Genomic DNA, 15,778 nt, shown 5'->3' on the forward strand with positions numbered 1-15,778 from the left:
TTGTGGCTATCTGGGAAGTGAATCAGCAGATGGAAGATCTCTCTTTCTCTCCCTCTCTCCCTATTCTCCTCTGCCCCCCAATTATTCTGTCTTACAAATAAATAAATCTTAGAAAAAAGGCAAGTGCTCAGTAAATGTTACCCACTGCTTTCATTATTATTATAGAAAGATCACTTTGAATAACTCAGTCTTTGGAGCTCTAGTCTTGAATTAGTTGATTAGACAGGTGATAGTGATTAAAATTATCACATGCACATAAATGCTTAGAGTGTTGATAAAGTACAGAGCACCCATAAGGCCTTAATAAAGGTTTACTGGTTCTAAATGATCAAGTCTAGGACAATAGTTTCAAAAACTGAGGAACTTCAAGAGCTCTCAATGGTAGGTCATAGAATTGTCAATTGGTGCAACGATTTTGGAAAACAATTTAGTGTATATGATAAAGTTGATGTAGGTGAATCTTGCAGTCTCAAATTTGCCAAATGTTAATTGTTACTAGAATTGAGTAAGTGTACACCTGGATTCCTGTACCATACTGTTTAGAGCAGCATCATGCTGAATACCCCAGAGCAGGAAATAACACACATGTCCAGCAGCGGCAGCATGGCTCAGTGATTGATACATTCATATAATGAGCTGCTGGACAACAACGGGTATGAACAGAATAGATCTACACACAGCAGTGCAAATGAACTTTACATATATAATATTGATTGAAAGAAGTAAGATGTGGAACGGTGCATATACCTGAGTTCCATTTGTATTAAGTTTAAAGCAAAAAACAGGCCAGTGCTGTGCTGTAGTAGGTTAAGCTTCTGCCTGCAGTGTTAGCATCGTATATGGGTACAGGTTCATGTCCTGGCTGCTCCACTTCCAATCCAGCTTCCTGCTAATGGCCTGGGAAAGCAGTGGAAGATGGCTCAAGTGCTTGGGCCCTAGCACCCATGTGGGAGACCCAGAAAAAGTTCCTGGCTCTGGATCAGCCCAGGTCCGGCCATTGCGGCCATTTGGGGAGTGACCTTTCTGTTTCTCCCTCTCTCTCAAACTCTGCCTCTCGAATAAATCTTTAAATAAGTAAATAAAGTAAAAAACACTAGGCACATTGTTGAGCAATACTTTGGAAGGAAGTAATTGTAAAGACAAGTAAGTGATTACTCTAAGTGTCAAGTTATTGCTAGGGCAATGTTTCTGAAATGTTGCTGAGCCTCCCAATCACGTGGAGAGCCTAAACACAGAGATGCTGACTGAGTAGGTCTGTGGTGGTGCCGGAGAATCTGCCCGTGTTCCTGGGGTGCTGATGTCGCTTGTCTGGGGTAAAATGCAGGGAGCTTTGGGGATTCTACTTCCTGACCAGATAGTGGTTACATGTGCATTTTCTTTATAAATGCTCGTTGTGTTCTATATTTGTTTTGTGTGCCTTCCTGTATGTTGTGTAGGGCAGTTTTCTAAAGGTAAAGGTTTATTTGTATATTTTAAGTGTGTGAGTGGTATTAGAGGGTTAATGATATAAGTAACTTCAGAGAATTCCTAATTATGCCAGGGCCTCTATGTGATTCATGTGTAATGTTAAAATGTATCTGGATGTGTGCTCATTTTTTTGTATTTATTTTTTTAGGTACAAGACTGTCATGTCCTAAAATACACGTCGAAGGAAAATCATAACGGAAAAATGGCAGCTCTAACTGTAGGAGGAAAAACTGTATCACGTTTCCGGGTAAGGCTGTATTTTCAGTCCTAGAATAGAACATTTCATTAATTTCAGCTCTGAATGCTTTTGTATTTTTGAGAATAGAGCTCAGCCAGAAACTTACCTGTCTGTGAGGTGAGCTCTACGGGGAAGCTGTCCACAGAGCTTGTCTGGGAGGTGAGGTGAGCTCTACGGGGAAGCCGTCCACAGAGCTTGTTGTCTGGGAGGTGAGGTGAGCTCTACGGGGAAGCCGTCCACAGAGCTTGTTGTCTGGGAGGTGAGGTGAGCTCTACAGGGAAGCCATCCACAGAGCTTATTGCCCTGGAGTGGGAGAGACTTGAGTGCGTTCCAGCCGTCAGCCCACATCTGGAACACATGACTTTACCTGTTGAGACTATAGTGTTTGTTCTGTCAGATAGAGATAATAATGCTGTTTACCTATTAGGTTTATCACAAGGATTAAATGAGCTTATTCAGATTTGCCTGGTTAGTTATTGAGTATATGTTTTATTTTCCTTTCTGCTGTGGAAAGTTGTTTCAACTCTTGACACTAAGCATGTGAGGATTAATTTGTATGTTTTAGAAGGATCTTTCAGTCCTTGGGAGAAAGAATGTTGAATTGGTTGCTTAAATTTGAAAAGTTTGACCAACTAATATCCCCTCTTGAATGAAAAAAAACAAGGGAAGCCTTCCTAGAAATGGTAATGATAACGAATAATGAAACGTCTTTAGGTTTACTAGATCATATTTTTTATCTCTAAGACAAAATTTTTGTTGTAAATTGTTTTTGAAATTAATGTGAACAAAAGGATACAACTTCCACTACCCAGCTGTCAAAACTAGCAAGTGCTTCTTGTGTGTCTTTTACTACTCCATTTCCTTGTCATAGTTAACTGTTATTGAGCATTTACTACATGTTGGGTACCTAAACATTCAGCCTTTTACACTCCTTATGTGACCTTTTTAGCCTCTGAGGCTGAAGTGTTAAGTAACTTGCTCAGGTCCATCCACTGGTAAGAGGCAGAGTGACAGACCACAGAGCCTTACTTCTTTAACTATCTTGATATCCATCCTCCATAGTTTAATGGAGAAAATGTACTAATAAATTAGCCATCCCAATATTGTATTAATCCAACAAACAGAACCAGAGATGGCCAGTCCTGCATCCCATGAGGTTTCACAGGGAGGAGACCAGAAGGGAGATCAGGTAGTACAAGCAGGCTCAGAGGGAAAGGCCTGTACAGATACACGGCAGCATATGTGTGTATGTGTATATGTGTGCTGTGTAAGGCCACCACAAAACACACCAAACACCAGAGTAAGGGAAAGGGCTTATTGGGGCAAAGAGAGAAATCAGGGAGAAGGAGAGTGTAAGAGAGAGTGAGAGAGATCAGGAGACGGAGAGAAAAGAGAGCCATGTGTTCAGGAACAAGTCCTCTTAAAACTTTGCTGGGGGGTGGGCGGGGAAGTAGGAGCACTGAATCTCATTAGGGTGGGGGTAGAGCTGACACCAGTGGTTTGGCCATGTGGTCACCTGGCTTCCAGCAATGGTGGCAGGGGCTAGAGCCTAGGATGGTGTTTGGGATGTAGATTGTGCTATATAAGACTGTGTCATTTTATTAACATGCTGTGATGGAGAACTGAGATGTGGCTACACCTCATTGTGTGGTGCAGGCTGGGGGAGGATGGTGAAGGGGTGGCCGACAATGTAGAATGGAAAAGTGCTTAGACTTCATCCAGTAGACTTTAAAGAGTTTTCTCAGTTTTTTAACCAGGACAGTAACTTGACAGAACTTTTATCTTGGTAAACTAAAATTGAAGAATCTGGTGGAAAGAGGACTTTCAGGGGGTTGTTTTAAGCAGCAGGAGTGAATTGAAAAAAAACCTTTTGAACCCAAACAGTTGCATTGGGATTGAAAGGGGCAAGGATCTATAAAGGACTATCTGTGTGTGTGTGTGCATGCGTGCGTGCAGTAGTGGTGGTGGTAGTGGTAGTGGTAGTGGTGGTGAGAGAACACAGGCTAGAGTGTTTGAAACTGTAATTTAAGCTCTCATTTTGGCTATGCTATTATTATAGAAAATGTTAGCTGTCCCTTTTATAAGATACAAAGATCAAATTGTACATCCTGTAGAGTCCTTCAATATAGAATCAGTTTCTCATCTTGAAGAGAATAGAGAAATGAGGGGGAAAGTCAGGCTCCCCAGATCACTTACCAGCAATATCAAATGAAAACTTAGCAAGCAATTTCAACCATTAAATAACAACTTATGAAAACATTTACCAGAAGGTCCAATGCCTTCTATAAATTTTAAGAATACATGGATTTGGAAACATCTCTTAAGTATCTAACACCGTGTAGCTTGTTTGACCAGCAAACTCAAGCACAACATGTAAAAATATTTTTAGTTTCTTTCTACCAACGAATTTCAATTTTTTTGAATTTGCTGAGACTTGTTTTATGGTGTAGTATGTGGTCAATCCTAGAGAAAGTTCCATGCACTGCTGAGAAGAATTTGTATTCTACAACTGTGGGGTGAAAAGTTCTGTTGATATCTGTTAATCTGTTAGGTCCATTTGGTCTATAGTGTCGATTAAATCTGCTGTTTCCTTGCTGCTATTCTGTTTGGTTGATCTGTCCATTGCTGAAAGTGGAATATTGAAATCCCCTGTTACTATTGTATTAAGTCTCCCTTTAAATCTCTTAACATTTCTTTTAAATAGCCAGGTGCTCTGTAATTAAGTGCATATATTTTTATTATAGTTAAATCTTCCTGTTGAATTGATCCCTTAAACATTACATAGTGCCATTCTTTGTCTCTTTTAACAGTTTCTCTGTTTTATCTAATATTAGGATAGCTACACCAGCTCTTTTCTGGTTTCTGTTGGTATGGAATATCTTTTTCCATCCTTTCACTTTCAGTCTGTGTGTATCTTTGTTGGTGACATGTGTATCTTGTAGGCAGCAAACAGATGGGTTTTGTTTTTTAATCCATTCAGCCAGTCTGTGTCTTTTAACTGGGGAGATGAGGCCATTTTACATTCAAGGTGACTATTGATAAGTAACGACTTTGCCATTTTTCAAAAAATATTCCTTTTTTTTACTTTGAATTTCCTTTGAACTTTTACTGAGAGATTTTCTTCCTTTACCTTCTTTTGTAGTGATGACCATGTTTCTGTGATTCTGTGTGCAACACATCCTTAAGCATCTTTTGTAGTGCTGGATGGGTGGTGATTTCTGTTTGTTATAGGTCTTTGTTTCACCTTCCTTCATAAATGAGAGCTTTGCAGGGTATAATATTCTGGGCTGACAGGTTTTTTCTCTTAGGACTTGGAATATATCTCGCCATTCTCCAAATTTACCATGAGAATAACAAGGGAGTGGTGATTTCATCTTCCCAGGCTCACAGTTTATTGTGAAAACAAGTTTCCTACCCCACCCTTCTGGATGTTTTTTGTTTTATTATGAGCAAGCCAGATAGGATAAAGGATTGTAAATCATGTCCTTTCGGTATTGTCCTCCCTGGTAACTGAATGCCAATCTGATTTTTTTTTTTCCCTTTGAAATTGTAGTTAAAAAAAACCCTGGTGCTACAAGATTCTTTGGGTTTTTGCCTCTCTTGGAAGCCCCCGTCCATGCCGCTTTGGCTGGAGGTCTTTGACTCTAATAAATCTGTATAAATCTCAAAAAAAAAACAAGTTATGGACAAAGGGTGAGACAGAGAAAGGTCTTCCATCTGCTGGTTCACTCGCCAGATGGCTGCAACGGCCAGAACTGGGCTGATCCAAAACCAGGAGCTTCTTCTGGGTCTCCCAAGCGGGTGCAGGGCCCAAGCAGTTGGGCCATCTTCTACTGCTTCCCCAGGCCATAGCAGAGAGCTCAACTGGAAGAGGAGCACCCAGGATACAAACTGGCGCCTGCACCACAGGCAGAGACTTAGCCCACTGTGCCACACTAGCCCCTAGACTGGTTTCTAAATAGGCAACTGGATCAGTGCTGAGGCTATCAGCTTGGATAGGGACAAGGAAAGGAAGTCTAGACTAAAAGATGTGCTTGAGATGTTCAGAGAAGATCCATCCAGGTTTGGTTGTCCTGTAAATAGTTGAGAACTATTGATCAGTCACTAAGTGGTAATTGAAATCATTGAAGCCCTGTTAACCTAGCCTGTTGCATAAGTATTAGAGAAGCTATTTCTGTGTAATATGGTAGCATGGTCCATTTGTTTTCTATTCAAGCTTTTAGTAGTATCTATCTTGCTACTAATTCTTGACAGTTTATTGACTAACAAATGAGATTTCAAGTAATTCCATGGTAATTAAAAGCATGACACCTTTATGGAAACTTTTAAAAAATTATCAAATACTTGAATTTTAAAAATGTGTCAATATGTACCAGCCTTCATGTGAATCTTTAGTTTGACAAATATCTCTGTTTTCTAATTGATTATACTTTGTTTTTATAGTGACTAGTATCATTTTTATTGTCATTACCAGTTTGTATAATTCATGACTTTATGGCTTTCATATTTGTAAATCAAGCATTTTATTGGGATAATTCATTCTTCTCCAATGGTTCTATGCACAGTGCTTCCTCAGAACTCTGAGACAGTTTGCAGAGTCAGAGAGCTGAGTTCTGATCCTCAGCTCTGCTGTGAGCTCCCTCCACTCACCTTTGGAACATCCATTTTCTTATCCATACAAACAGAACAGAACTTGCTGGTCTCTAAATTCTCTTCCAGTTCTGAAAATCTCACATTGGTTCTCTGAATATTTTACGTTTCAGGTAAACACAGTAATTAAAAGGAAGTGCTTGAGACCTCAGTTTAAGTTACTCTATATTACTTAGTGATGAAGATGTATTATAGATGTATTATAGATAGAACTTTGTGAACGTGCTGATAGTATGTTCCAATAGTTAAAATATTACAGCAATTGTAGTGCTACACGTCCATCCTCAAGACTATGGCCCACATATTTTTCTCTTTAGCATATTCTGGTAGCTTTCTTCTCTTCAGTGAATGTACTGTATGGCCCAGTCATCTGGACACTGTATTCAGAGGTTGCAGAGGATTTTTGACTATCTTAACTTTAGCTTCTGTTTACTTCTGTAGCATAGGAAGCACTACAAAGACACTTCTTACATGATTTTTCAAGATAATCGTTTTTCTAGATCTAGAGAACATTTATTAAGATCCTAACGCCAGTGCCGTGGCTCACTAGGCTAATTCTCTACCTGTGGCACCAGCACTCCGGGTTCTAGTCCCAGTTAGGGTGCTGGATTCTGTCCCGGTTGCTCCTCTTCCAGTCCAGCTCTCTGCTGTGGCCCGGGAAGGCAGTGGAGGATGGCCCACGTGCTTGGGCCTTGCACCCGCATGGGAGACCAGGAGGAAGCACCTGGCTCCTGGCTTCAGATTGACGTAGTTCCAGCTGTAGCAGCCATTTGAGGGGTGAACCAACGAAAGGAAAACCTTTCTCTCTGTCTCTCTCTCTTACTGTCTAGCTCTGCCTGTCAAGAAAAATTAAAAAAAAAAAAATCTCAAGACAAACCTTTGTCTCTAAATGACCTTTCTTTGGAATGGGATGTGAATGTTCAGTTTTATAATTCCTTATAAGTAGAGCATTTTTGTTTGGAAAGGAAAGAGATTTTAAAAACTAAAAGTATGCAAGCACAAGGAAACCACACATAGATTGATTACAGAGAGTTTTTATTTTTATTTATTTTTTTTTAATTAAACTTTTATTTAATGAATATAAATTTCCAAAGTACAGCTCATGGGTTACAATGGCTTCCCCCTCCCAAAACTTCCCTCCCACCCACAACCCTCCCCTTTCCCGCTCCCTCTCCCCTTCCAATCACATCATGATTCATTTTCAATTCTCTTTATATACAAAAGATCAGTTTAGTATAAATTAGGTAACGATTTCAACAGTTTGCCCCCATATAGCAACACAAAGTGAGAAAACAAAATACTGTTGGAGTACTAGTTATAGCATTAAATAAGAGTGTACAGCACATAAAGGCAGAGATCCTACATAATATTTTTTTAAAAATTAATTAATTTTCTATGCCATTTCCAATTTAACACCAGGTTTTTTTTTTGTTTTTGTTTTTGTTTTCCATTTCCAATTATCTTTATATACAGGAGATCGATTCAGTATATAATTAGTAAAGATCTCATCAGTTTGTACCCACACAGAAACACAAAGTGTAAAAATACTGTTTCAGTACTAGTTATAGCATCACTGCACATTAGACAACACATTAAGGACAGATCCCACATGGGATGTAAGTACACAGTGACTCCTGTTGCTGACTTAACAATTTGACACTCCTGTTCATGGCGTCAGTAATCTCCCTAGGCTCTAGTCATGAGTTGCCAGGGCTATGGAAGCCTTTAGGGTTCGCTGACTTTGATCTTATTCCGATAGGGTCACAGTCAAAGTGGAAGTTCTCTCCTCCCTTCAGAGAAAGGTACCTCCTTCTTTGATGGCCCCGTTCTTTCCAATGGGATCTCACTCACAGAGATCATTCATTTAGGTCTTCTTCTTTTTTTCTTTTCCATGGTATCTTGGCTTTCCATGCCTACAATACTCTCATGGGCTCTTCATCCAGATCCGAATGCCTTAAGGGCTGATTCTGAGGCCAGAGTGTTGTTTAGGACATCTGCCATTCTATGAGTCTGCTGTGTATCCCACTTCCCATGCTGGATCTTTCTCTCCCTTTTTGATTCTATCAGTTAGTATTAGCAGACACTTGTCTTGTTTGTGTGATCCCTTTGTTTCTTAGACCTATCTAAGCCATCGAATGTGAACTGAAATTGATCACTTGGACTAGTGAGATGGCATTGGTACATGCCACCTTGATGGGATTGTATTGGAATCCCCTGGCACATTTCTAACTCCTTCATTTGGGGCAAGACTGATTGTGCATGTCCCAAACTGTGCATCTCCTCCCTCTCTTTTTCCACTCTGAAATTTAACAGGGATCACTTTTCAGTTAAAATTTAAACACCTAAGAATAATTGTGTGTTAATTACAGAGTTCAACCACTAGTACTAGAACAACAACTACAACAACAAATACTAAAAAGGATAAAGTATTACATTGTACATCTAGAGTCAGGACAAAAGCTGATCAGGTCATTGTTTCTTATGGTGTCCATTTCACTTCAACAGGTTTCCCCTTTGGTGCTCAGTTGTTACCGTTCAGGGAAAACAAATGATATTTGTCTCTTTGGGACTGGCTTAATTCACTCAGCATGATGCTTTCCAGATCCCTCCATCTTGTTGCAAATGACTGGGTTTCATTGTTCCTTACTGCTGTATAGTATTCTATGGAGTACATGTCCCATAATTTCTTTATCTAGTCTACTGTTGATGGGCATTTGGGTTGGTTCCAGGTCTTAGCTATTGTGAATTGAGCTGCAATAAACATTAATGTGCAGATGGCTTTTTATTTGCCAAATTAATTTCCTTTGGGTAAATTCCAAGGAGTGGGATGGCTGGGTTGTATGGTAGGGTTATGTTCAGGTTTCTGAGGAATCTCCAGACTGACTTCCATAGTGGCCTAACCAGTTTGCATTCCCACCAACAGTGGGTTAGTGTCCCTTTTTCCCCACATCCTCTCCAGCATCTATTGTTGGTAGATTTCTGTATGTGAGCCATTCTCACCGGGGTGAGGTGAAACCTCATTGTGGTTTTGATTTGCATTTCTCTGATTGCTAGTGATCTTGAACATTTTTTCATGTGTCTGTTGGCCATTTGGATTTCCTCTTTGGAAAAATGACTATTGAGGTCCTTGGCCCATCTCTTCAGTGGGTTGTTTGTTCTGTTGTTGTGGATTTTCTTGATTTCTTTGTAGATTCTGGTTATCAACCCTTTATCTGTAGTATAGTTTGCAAATATTTTTTCCCATTCTGTCGGTTGCCTCTTCACTTTCCTGACTGTTTCTTTTGAAGTACAGAAACTTCTCAATTTGATGCAATCCCAAATGTTAATTTTGGTTTTGACTGCCTGTGCTCCTGGGGTCTTTTCCAGGAAGTCTTTGCCTGTACCTATATCTTGCAGGGTTTCTCCAATGCTCTCTAATAATTTGATGGTTTCGGGTCGTAGATTTAAGGCTTTAATCCACGTTGAGTGAATTTTTGTGTAAGGTGAAACGTATGGGTCTTGCTTCAAGCTTCTGCATGTGGAAATCCAGTTTTCCCAGCACCATTTATTGAATAGGCTGTCCTTATTCCAGGGATTAGTTTTGGATCTTTGATCAAATATAAGTTGGCTGTAGATGTTTGGATTGATTTCTGGTGTTTCTATTCTGTTCCATTGGTCTATCCATCTGTTTCTGTACCAGTACCATGCTGTTTTGATGACAACTGCCCTGTAGTATGCCCTGAAATCTGGTATTGTGATGCCTCCGGCTTTGTTTTTGTTGTACAAGATTGCTTTGGCTATTCGAGGTCTTCTGTGTCTCCATATGAATTTCAGCATTATTTTTTCCAGATCTGAGAAGAATGTCTTCGGTATCTTGATTGGTATTGCATTGAATGTATAAATTGCTTTTGGGAGAATAGACATTTTGATGATATTGATTCTTCCAATCCATGAGCATGGAAGATTTCTCCATTTTTTGGTATCCTCTTCTATTTCTTTCTTTAAGGTTTTGTAGTTTTCATTGTAGAGATCTTTAACGTCCTTGGTTAAGTTTATTCCAAGGTATTTGATTGTTTTTGTAGCTATTGTGAATGGGATTGATCTTAGAAGTTCTTCCTCAGCCGTGGCATTGCCTGTGTATACAAAGGCTGTTGATTTTTGTGGATTGATTTTATATCCTGCTACTTTGCCAAACTCTTCGATGAGTTCCAGCAGTCTCTTAGTAGAGTTCTTTGGGTCCCCTAAATAAAGAATCATATCATCTGCAAAGAGGGATAGTTTGAGTTCTTCCTTCCCGATTTGTATCCCTTTAATTTCTTTTTCTTGCCTAATAGCTCTGGCTAAAACTTCCAGAACTATATTGAATAGCAGTGGTGAGAGTGGGCATCCCTTTCTGGTACCAGATCTCAGCGGAAATGCTTCCAACTTTTCCCCATTCAATAGGATGTTGGCCGTGGGTTTTTCATATATTGCTTTGATTGTATTGAGGAATGTTCCTTCCATACCCAGTTTGCTTAGAGTTTTCATCATGAAAGGGTGTTGTATTTTATCAAATGCTTTCTCTGCATCTATTGAGAGAATCATATGGTTTTTCTTCTGCAGTCTGTTAATGTAGTGTATTACGTTGATTGTTTTGCGGACGTTGAACCATCCTTGCATACCAGGGATAAATCCCATTTGGTCTGGGTGGATGATCTTTCTGATGTGTTGTTGCATTCTATTGGCCAGAATTTTATTGAGGATTTTTGCGTCTATGTTCATCAGGGATATTGGTCTGTAATTCTCTTTCAATGCTGCATCTTTCTCCGGCTTAGGAATTAAGGTGATGCTGGCTTCATAGAAAGAATTTGGGAGGATTCCCTCTTTTTCGATTGTTCTGAATAGTTTGAGAAGAATTCGAGTTAGTTCTTCTCTAAATGTCTGGTAGAACTCAGCAGTGAATCCATCTGGTCCTGGGCTTTTCTTTGTTGGGAGGGCCTTTATTACTGTTTCAATTTCTGTGTCAGTTATGGGTCTGTTTAGGTTTTCTATGTCTTCCTGGCTCATTTTAGGTAGGTTGCATGTGTCCAAGAATCTGTCCATTTCTGATAGATTTCCCTGTTTGCTGGCATACAAGTCCTTGTAGTAATTTCTGATGATTCTTTTTATTTCTGTGGTGTCTGTTGTTATGTTTCCTTTTTCATCTCTGATCCTATTGATTTGGGTCTTTTCTCTTCTTTTTTTAGTTAGTTGGGCCAATGGGGTGTCAATTTTGTTTATTTTTTCAAAAAACCAGCTCCTCGTTTGGCTGATTTTTTGTAATGTTTTTTTGGATTCAATCCTGTTGATTTCTTCTTTGATTTTAATTATTTCCCTTCTTCTACTGGGTTTGGGTTTGGTTTGCTGCAGATTTTCTAGATCCTTGAGATGACTTGAAAGCTCATCTATTTGGTGCCTCTCCAATGTCTTGATGTAGGCACCTATTGATATAAACTTTCCTCTTAACACTGCTTTTGTTGTATCCCATAGGTTTTGGTATGTTGTGCTGTTATCCTCATTTACTTCCAGAAAATTTTTGATTTCTCTTTTAATTTCTTCTATGACCCATTGTTCATTCAGGAGCATGTTGTTCAATCTCCATGTGTTTGAACGTGCTCTGGGGATTCCCGAGTTGCTAATTTCCAATTTCATTCCTTTGTGTTCTGAGAAGTTGCATGGTATGATTCTAATTCTCTTGAATTTGCTGAGACTTGCTTTATGGCCTAGTATGTGGTCAATCCTAGAGAAGGTTCCATGTACTGCTGAGAAGAATATAAAGTCCTTAGATGTAGGATGAAATGTTCTGTAGATATCTGTTAGATCCATTTGGGCTATAGGTCATTTAAATCTGCTGTCTCCTTGTTGATCTTCTGTCCTGTTGATCTGTCTATCTCTGAGAGTGGAGTATTGAAGTCCCCCAGTACTATTGTATTGGGGTCTAAGTCTCCCTTTAAATCCCTTAACAAGTCTTTTAAATAAGCTGGTGCCCTGTGATTAGGTGCATATACATTGATAATCGTTATATCTTCTTGTCGAATGGATCCCTTAATCATTAAATAGTGCCCCTCTTTGTCTCTCCTGACAGTTTTTGTGGTAAAGTTTATGTTGTCCGATATTAAGATGGCTACGCCCGCTCTTTTTTCATTTCTGTTGGCATGGTATATCTTTTTCCAGCCTTTCACTTTCAGTCTGTATGCATCATTGTTGGAAAGATGAGTTTCTTGTAAGCAGCAAAAAGATGGGTTTTGTTCCTTAACCCAATCAGCCAGTCGGTGTCTTTTAACTGGACAGTTCAAGCCATTAACATTCAATGTGACTATTGAGAAGGAGTAACTTTGCCCTGCCATTTGCCAAAGATATTTTCTAATATCTGGTTTGAGATTCCTGTGATCTTTTGCTGTGAGGTTTCCTTCCTTTACCTTCTTTCATATTGGTGACCGTGTTTCTGTGTTTCTGTATGTAATACATCTTTAAGCATCTTTTGCAGGGCTGGACAAGTGGCGACAAATTCTTTCAATTTCTGTTTGCTGTGAAAGGTCTTTATTTCGCCTTCATTCACAAATGAGAGCTTTGCAGGATATAGTGTTCTGGGCTGGCAGTTTTTCTCTCTTAGTACCCTGGCTATATCTCACCATTCTCTCCTGGCTTGTAGGGTTTCTGATGAGAAGTCAGCTGTAAGTCTAATTGGAGATCCTCTGAGAGTAATCTGGCGTTTTTCTCTTGCACATTTTAGGATCTTTTCTTTGTGTTTCACTGTGGTGAGTTTGATTACAACGTGTCGTGGTGAGGATCTCTCTTGATCATGTTTATTAGGGGTTCTATGAGCTTCCTGTACTAGGATGTCTCTGTCCTTCTCCAAACCTGGGAAATTTTCTGCTAGTATCTCACTAAAAAGGCCTTCTCATCCTTTCTCCCTTTCCATGCCTTCAGGGACTCCTAGAACCCAAATGTTGGGTTTTTTAATAGTATCCTGTATATTCCTGACAGTATTTTTTAGATTTCTGATTTCTTCTTCTTTTCTTTGATTTGACTGTTTCCTTTCCTGTTCTCTGTCTTCTAATTCCGATATTCTCTCTTCTGCTTCACCCATTCTGTTTTGAAGGCTCTCGAATGTGTTTGTCATTTGATCTATTGAATTCTTCATTTCATTGTGGTTTTTTGTCACTATCTCAGTTTCCTGTTCTACTAGTTGTTTCATTTCATTTTGATTCCTCCTTAACATTTCATTTTCACGGGAGAGATTTTCTATCTTGTCCATTAAGGATTTCTGTAGTTCAAGAATTTGTTTTTGAGAACTTCTTAATGTTCTTATCAATTTTTTGAGATCTGCTTCTTGCATTCCCTCTATCTCTTCATCTTCATAATCTTGCATTGGTGTGCCTTGTTCACTTGGGGGCGTCATAGTGTCTTGCTTGCTCTTGTTACCTCGGCTTCTGTGTTTGTTGTTTGGCATGTTGGAGATAATTTATGGTGGTTTTTTTTTTTTTTTTGCTGTGGTGTTTTTTTTCTGTTTATACTATTCCTCTAAGTGAGCTGTCTGCTTTGTTGGAGCCTTAGGGGCTGTGATGGGTGTGGCCAGAGAGCTATGCTTCAGGTAAACTCTTCAGGTTTAAGGCTGTGTAAAGAGTGTCCCAGATTGCTCACTCCCTTGCTCCTTGCTGGCTTGCTTTCTCTTTTTTTTTTTTTTTTTTGACTCAGTTGGGAGTGGAGTTGAGGGTAGTTGAAATCTGGCCTCTGTGAGTATTCCTTTGATCTACCCCTGGGACCACACACAGAGTTTATGCAGCCCTCAATGTGTTCTCCAGTTTTGCTAAAGTTACTGAGTTTGGCTGCACTTTACATATGTAAAATCGCGTTGCTCTTTGTTTTGCTTGGTGAGTGAAGGGAGAGGCCTCTGTCCCCCCCCCCTTCCCCCCCCCCCCCCTAGTGTCTTGGGTTTCTGAGGTCTTTATCTTACCCTCTTCGGTTCCCACGCTGGCGAGATTCTGTGGCTCTGGCTTGTCTCCCGCCGCTCGGCTCGTCTCGGTTGGTTTTCCACGCGGTGGGCTCCCTGTAAGTCCTCTGTGTCACATCTACAAGATCCGGAAGCGTTTCCTCTGCAGTTTTTTTCTTGAGTCTTTTCCTGAGGCTACAGTAATTCCACTTTTATGAAACTTTATTTTCCCAACCTAAGGCGCACGTCCTCACTATCCACCATCTTGGCTCCGCCTAGAGTTTTTGTTTTTAAGTGAGATCTATGAATATAAGATACCAAATAGTTAAACACTCCAAAGCAAAATTGATTAAATCTTACTTATAAAAGGGCTAGGATTGTTGTTTTTAATATCTGTAAAGAATTTATGTCTCCAAGAAATGAGACAACTTTGCCTTTGCTATTTTTGTGCCTCATTATAAATAAAAACTGGTACACAGTGTTATAGAATAAGGAAGTTAAGTGGCCTTAAAAGTTGATTAAATCAATTCATCTTAAGAGCAGGGAAGCGTTTTCATTGTGGGAAGGATAATTGCAGAGAACTTTGAAGGGGGGGGGGGAATGCAGCCTCATCGATGGGATTATCCAAGTGTGACAATGCTGTCAGTCTTGTAAATTGCTTTTTCAGATCATTTATATGGAAGTTTAAAAAAGAGAGGAAAAAAATAATTTGTTATCCTGCTTCTGGCTTTAACCTAACTTGAGCATTTCGCTTTTATCATGATTGAGACCTTATTAGTTTTATAAAATGTTGATTTTAAATGAAAAAAGTTAAAATATTCAATCTTAGTAAAACTGGAAGGTAATTTAAGTGTATGTAGTATATTATAACCTTATTTTTTTTCTGTTTTAGTCTAGAGTTACTTAGGTCAGGATGTTCTTGTCTATTTTATATTACCAAAAAGCTAAAGAATTTTTCTTGGAAGCTTCCTGGTATACTTAAAAACTGATAGTAATAAAATAATATGCTTCCTAAATCACCAAATGGAAGATCTGAAAGTCAAAAGTAAATTTAAATTTAAAGTCTGTTCTAAAATTTAATAAATCTGAGTTTGATACATCACATTGCAGTGAAAACTTTTGTATTTGCTCTTGCTGTAGAAGGAGAGAGTGGTGATGAAAAGAAGGTGCCTTGGGCAGAATGTGCTGAGCAAGTAATCTGAGTTCAGCAGATAGAGGTAAAAACCAGAGAGCAAATGACTACAGTTTATGTTCATGCTCTTTGGAGGGAAGATTAGCATCCTGCGAGAACCCTGAGGTATGAACCATCTCCAGTGGGTGTCAGAGCTTGCAACATTTGCTGTTCACCCGCTGGAGGGCCCAGGTAGGTAGTGGACTGAGCTGGAAATGAACATTCTATGCCTGCAGACCAATGCCACCCAGGTAATTTAAAGACTACTTGTTAAATTACAAAAAGTACTAACCGTTTACATTTTAAATGGAAGTTAGCAAGT

The 15,778-nt window shown here is 39.4% G+C and overlaps 1 protein-coding gene across 1 annotated transcript in view; it reads left to right on the top strand.

The window, feature by feature from the left end:
* MRPL3 (mitochondrial ribosomal protein L3) overlaps window positions 1-15,778 on the top strand; it is a 50,671-nt gene that overhangs the window by 4,002 nt on the left and 30,891 nt on the right. The window contains exon 4 of the mRNA XM_062214741.1: window positions 1,616-1,714. Within this exon, the coding sequence (XP_062070725.1) occupies window positions 1,616-1,714 (99 nt within the window). The remainder of the gene's footprint in view (window positions 1-1,615; window positions 1,715-15,778) is intronic.

Source organism: Lepus europaeus, chromosome 2 (genome assembly GCF_033115175.1).
Source record: "Lepus europaeus isolate LE1 chromosome 2, mLepTim1.pri, whole genome shotgun sequence".
Classification (NCBI taxonomy): Eukaryota; Metazoa; Chordata; class Mammalia; order Lagomorpha; family Leporidae; genus Lepus; species Lepus europaeus.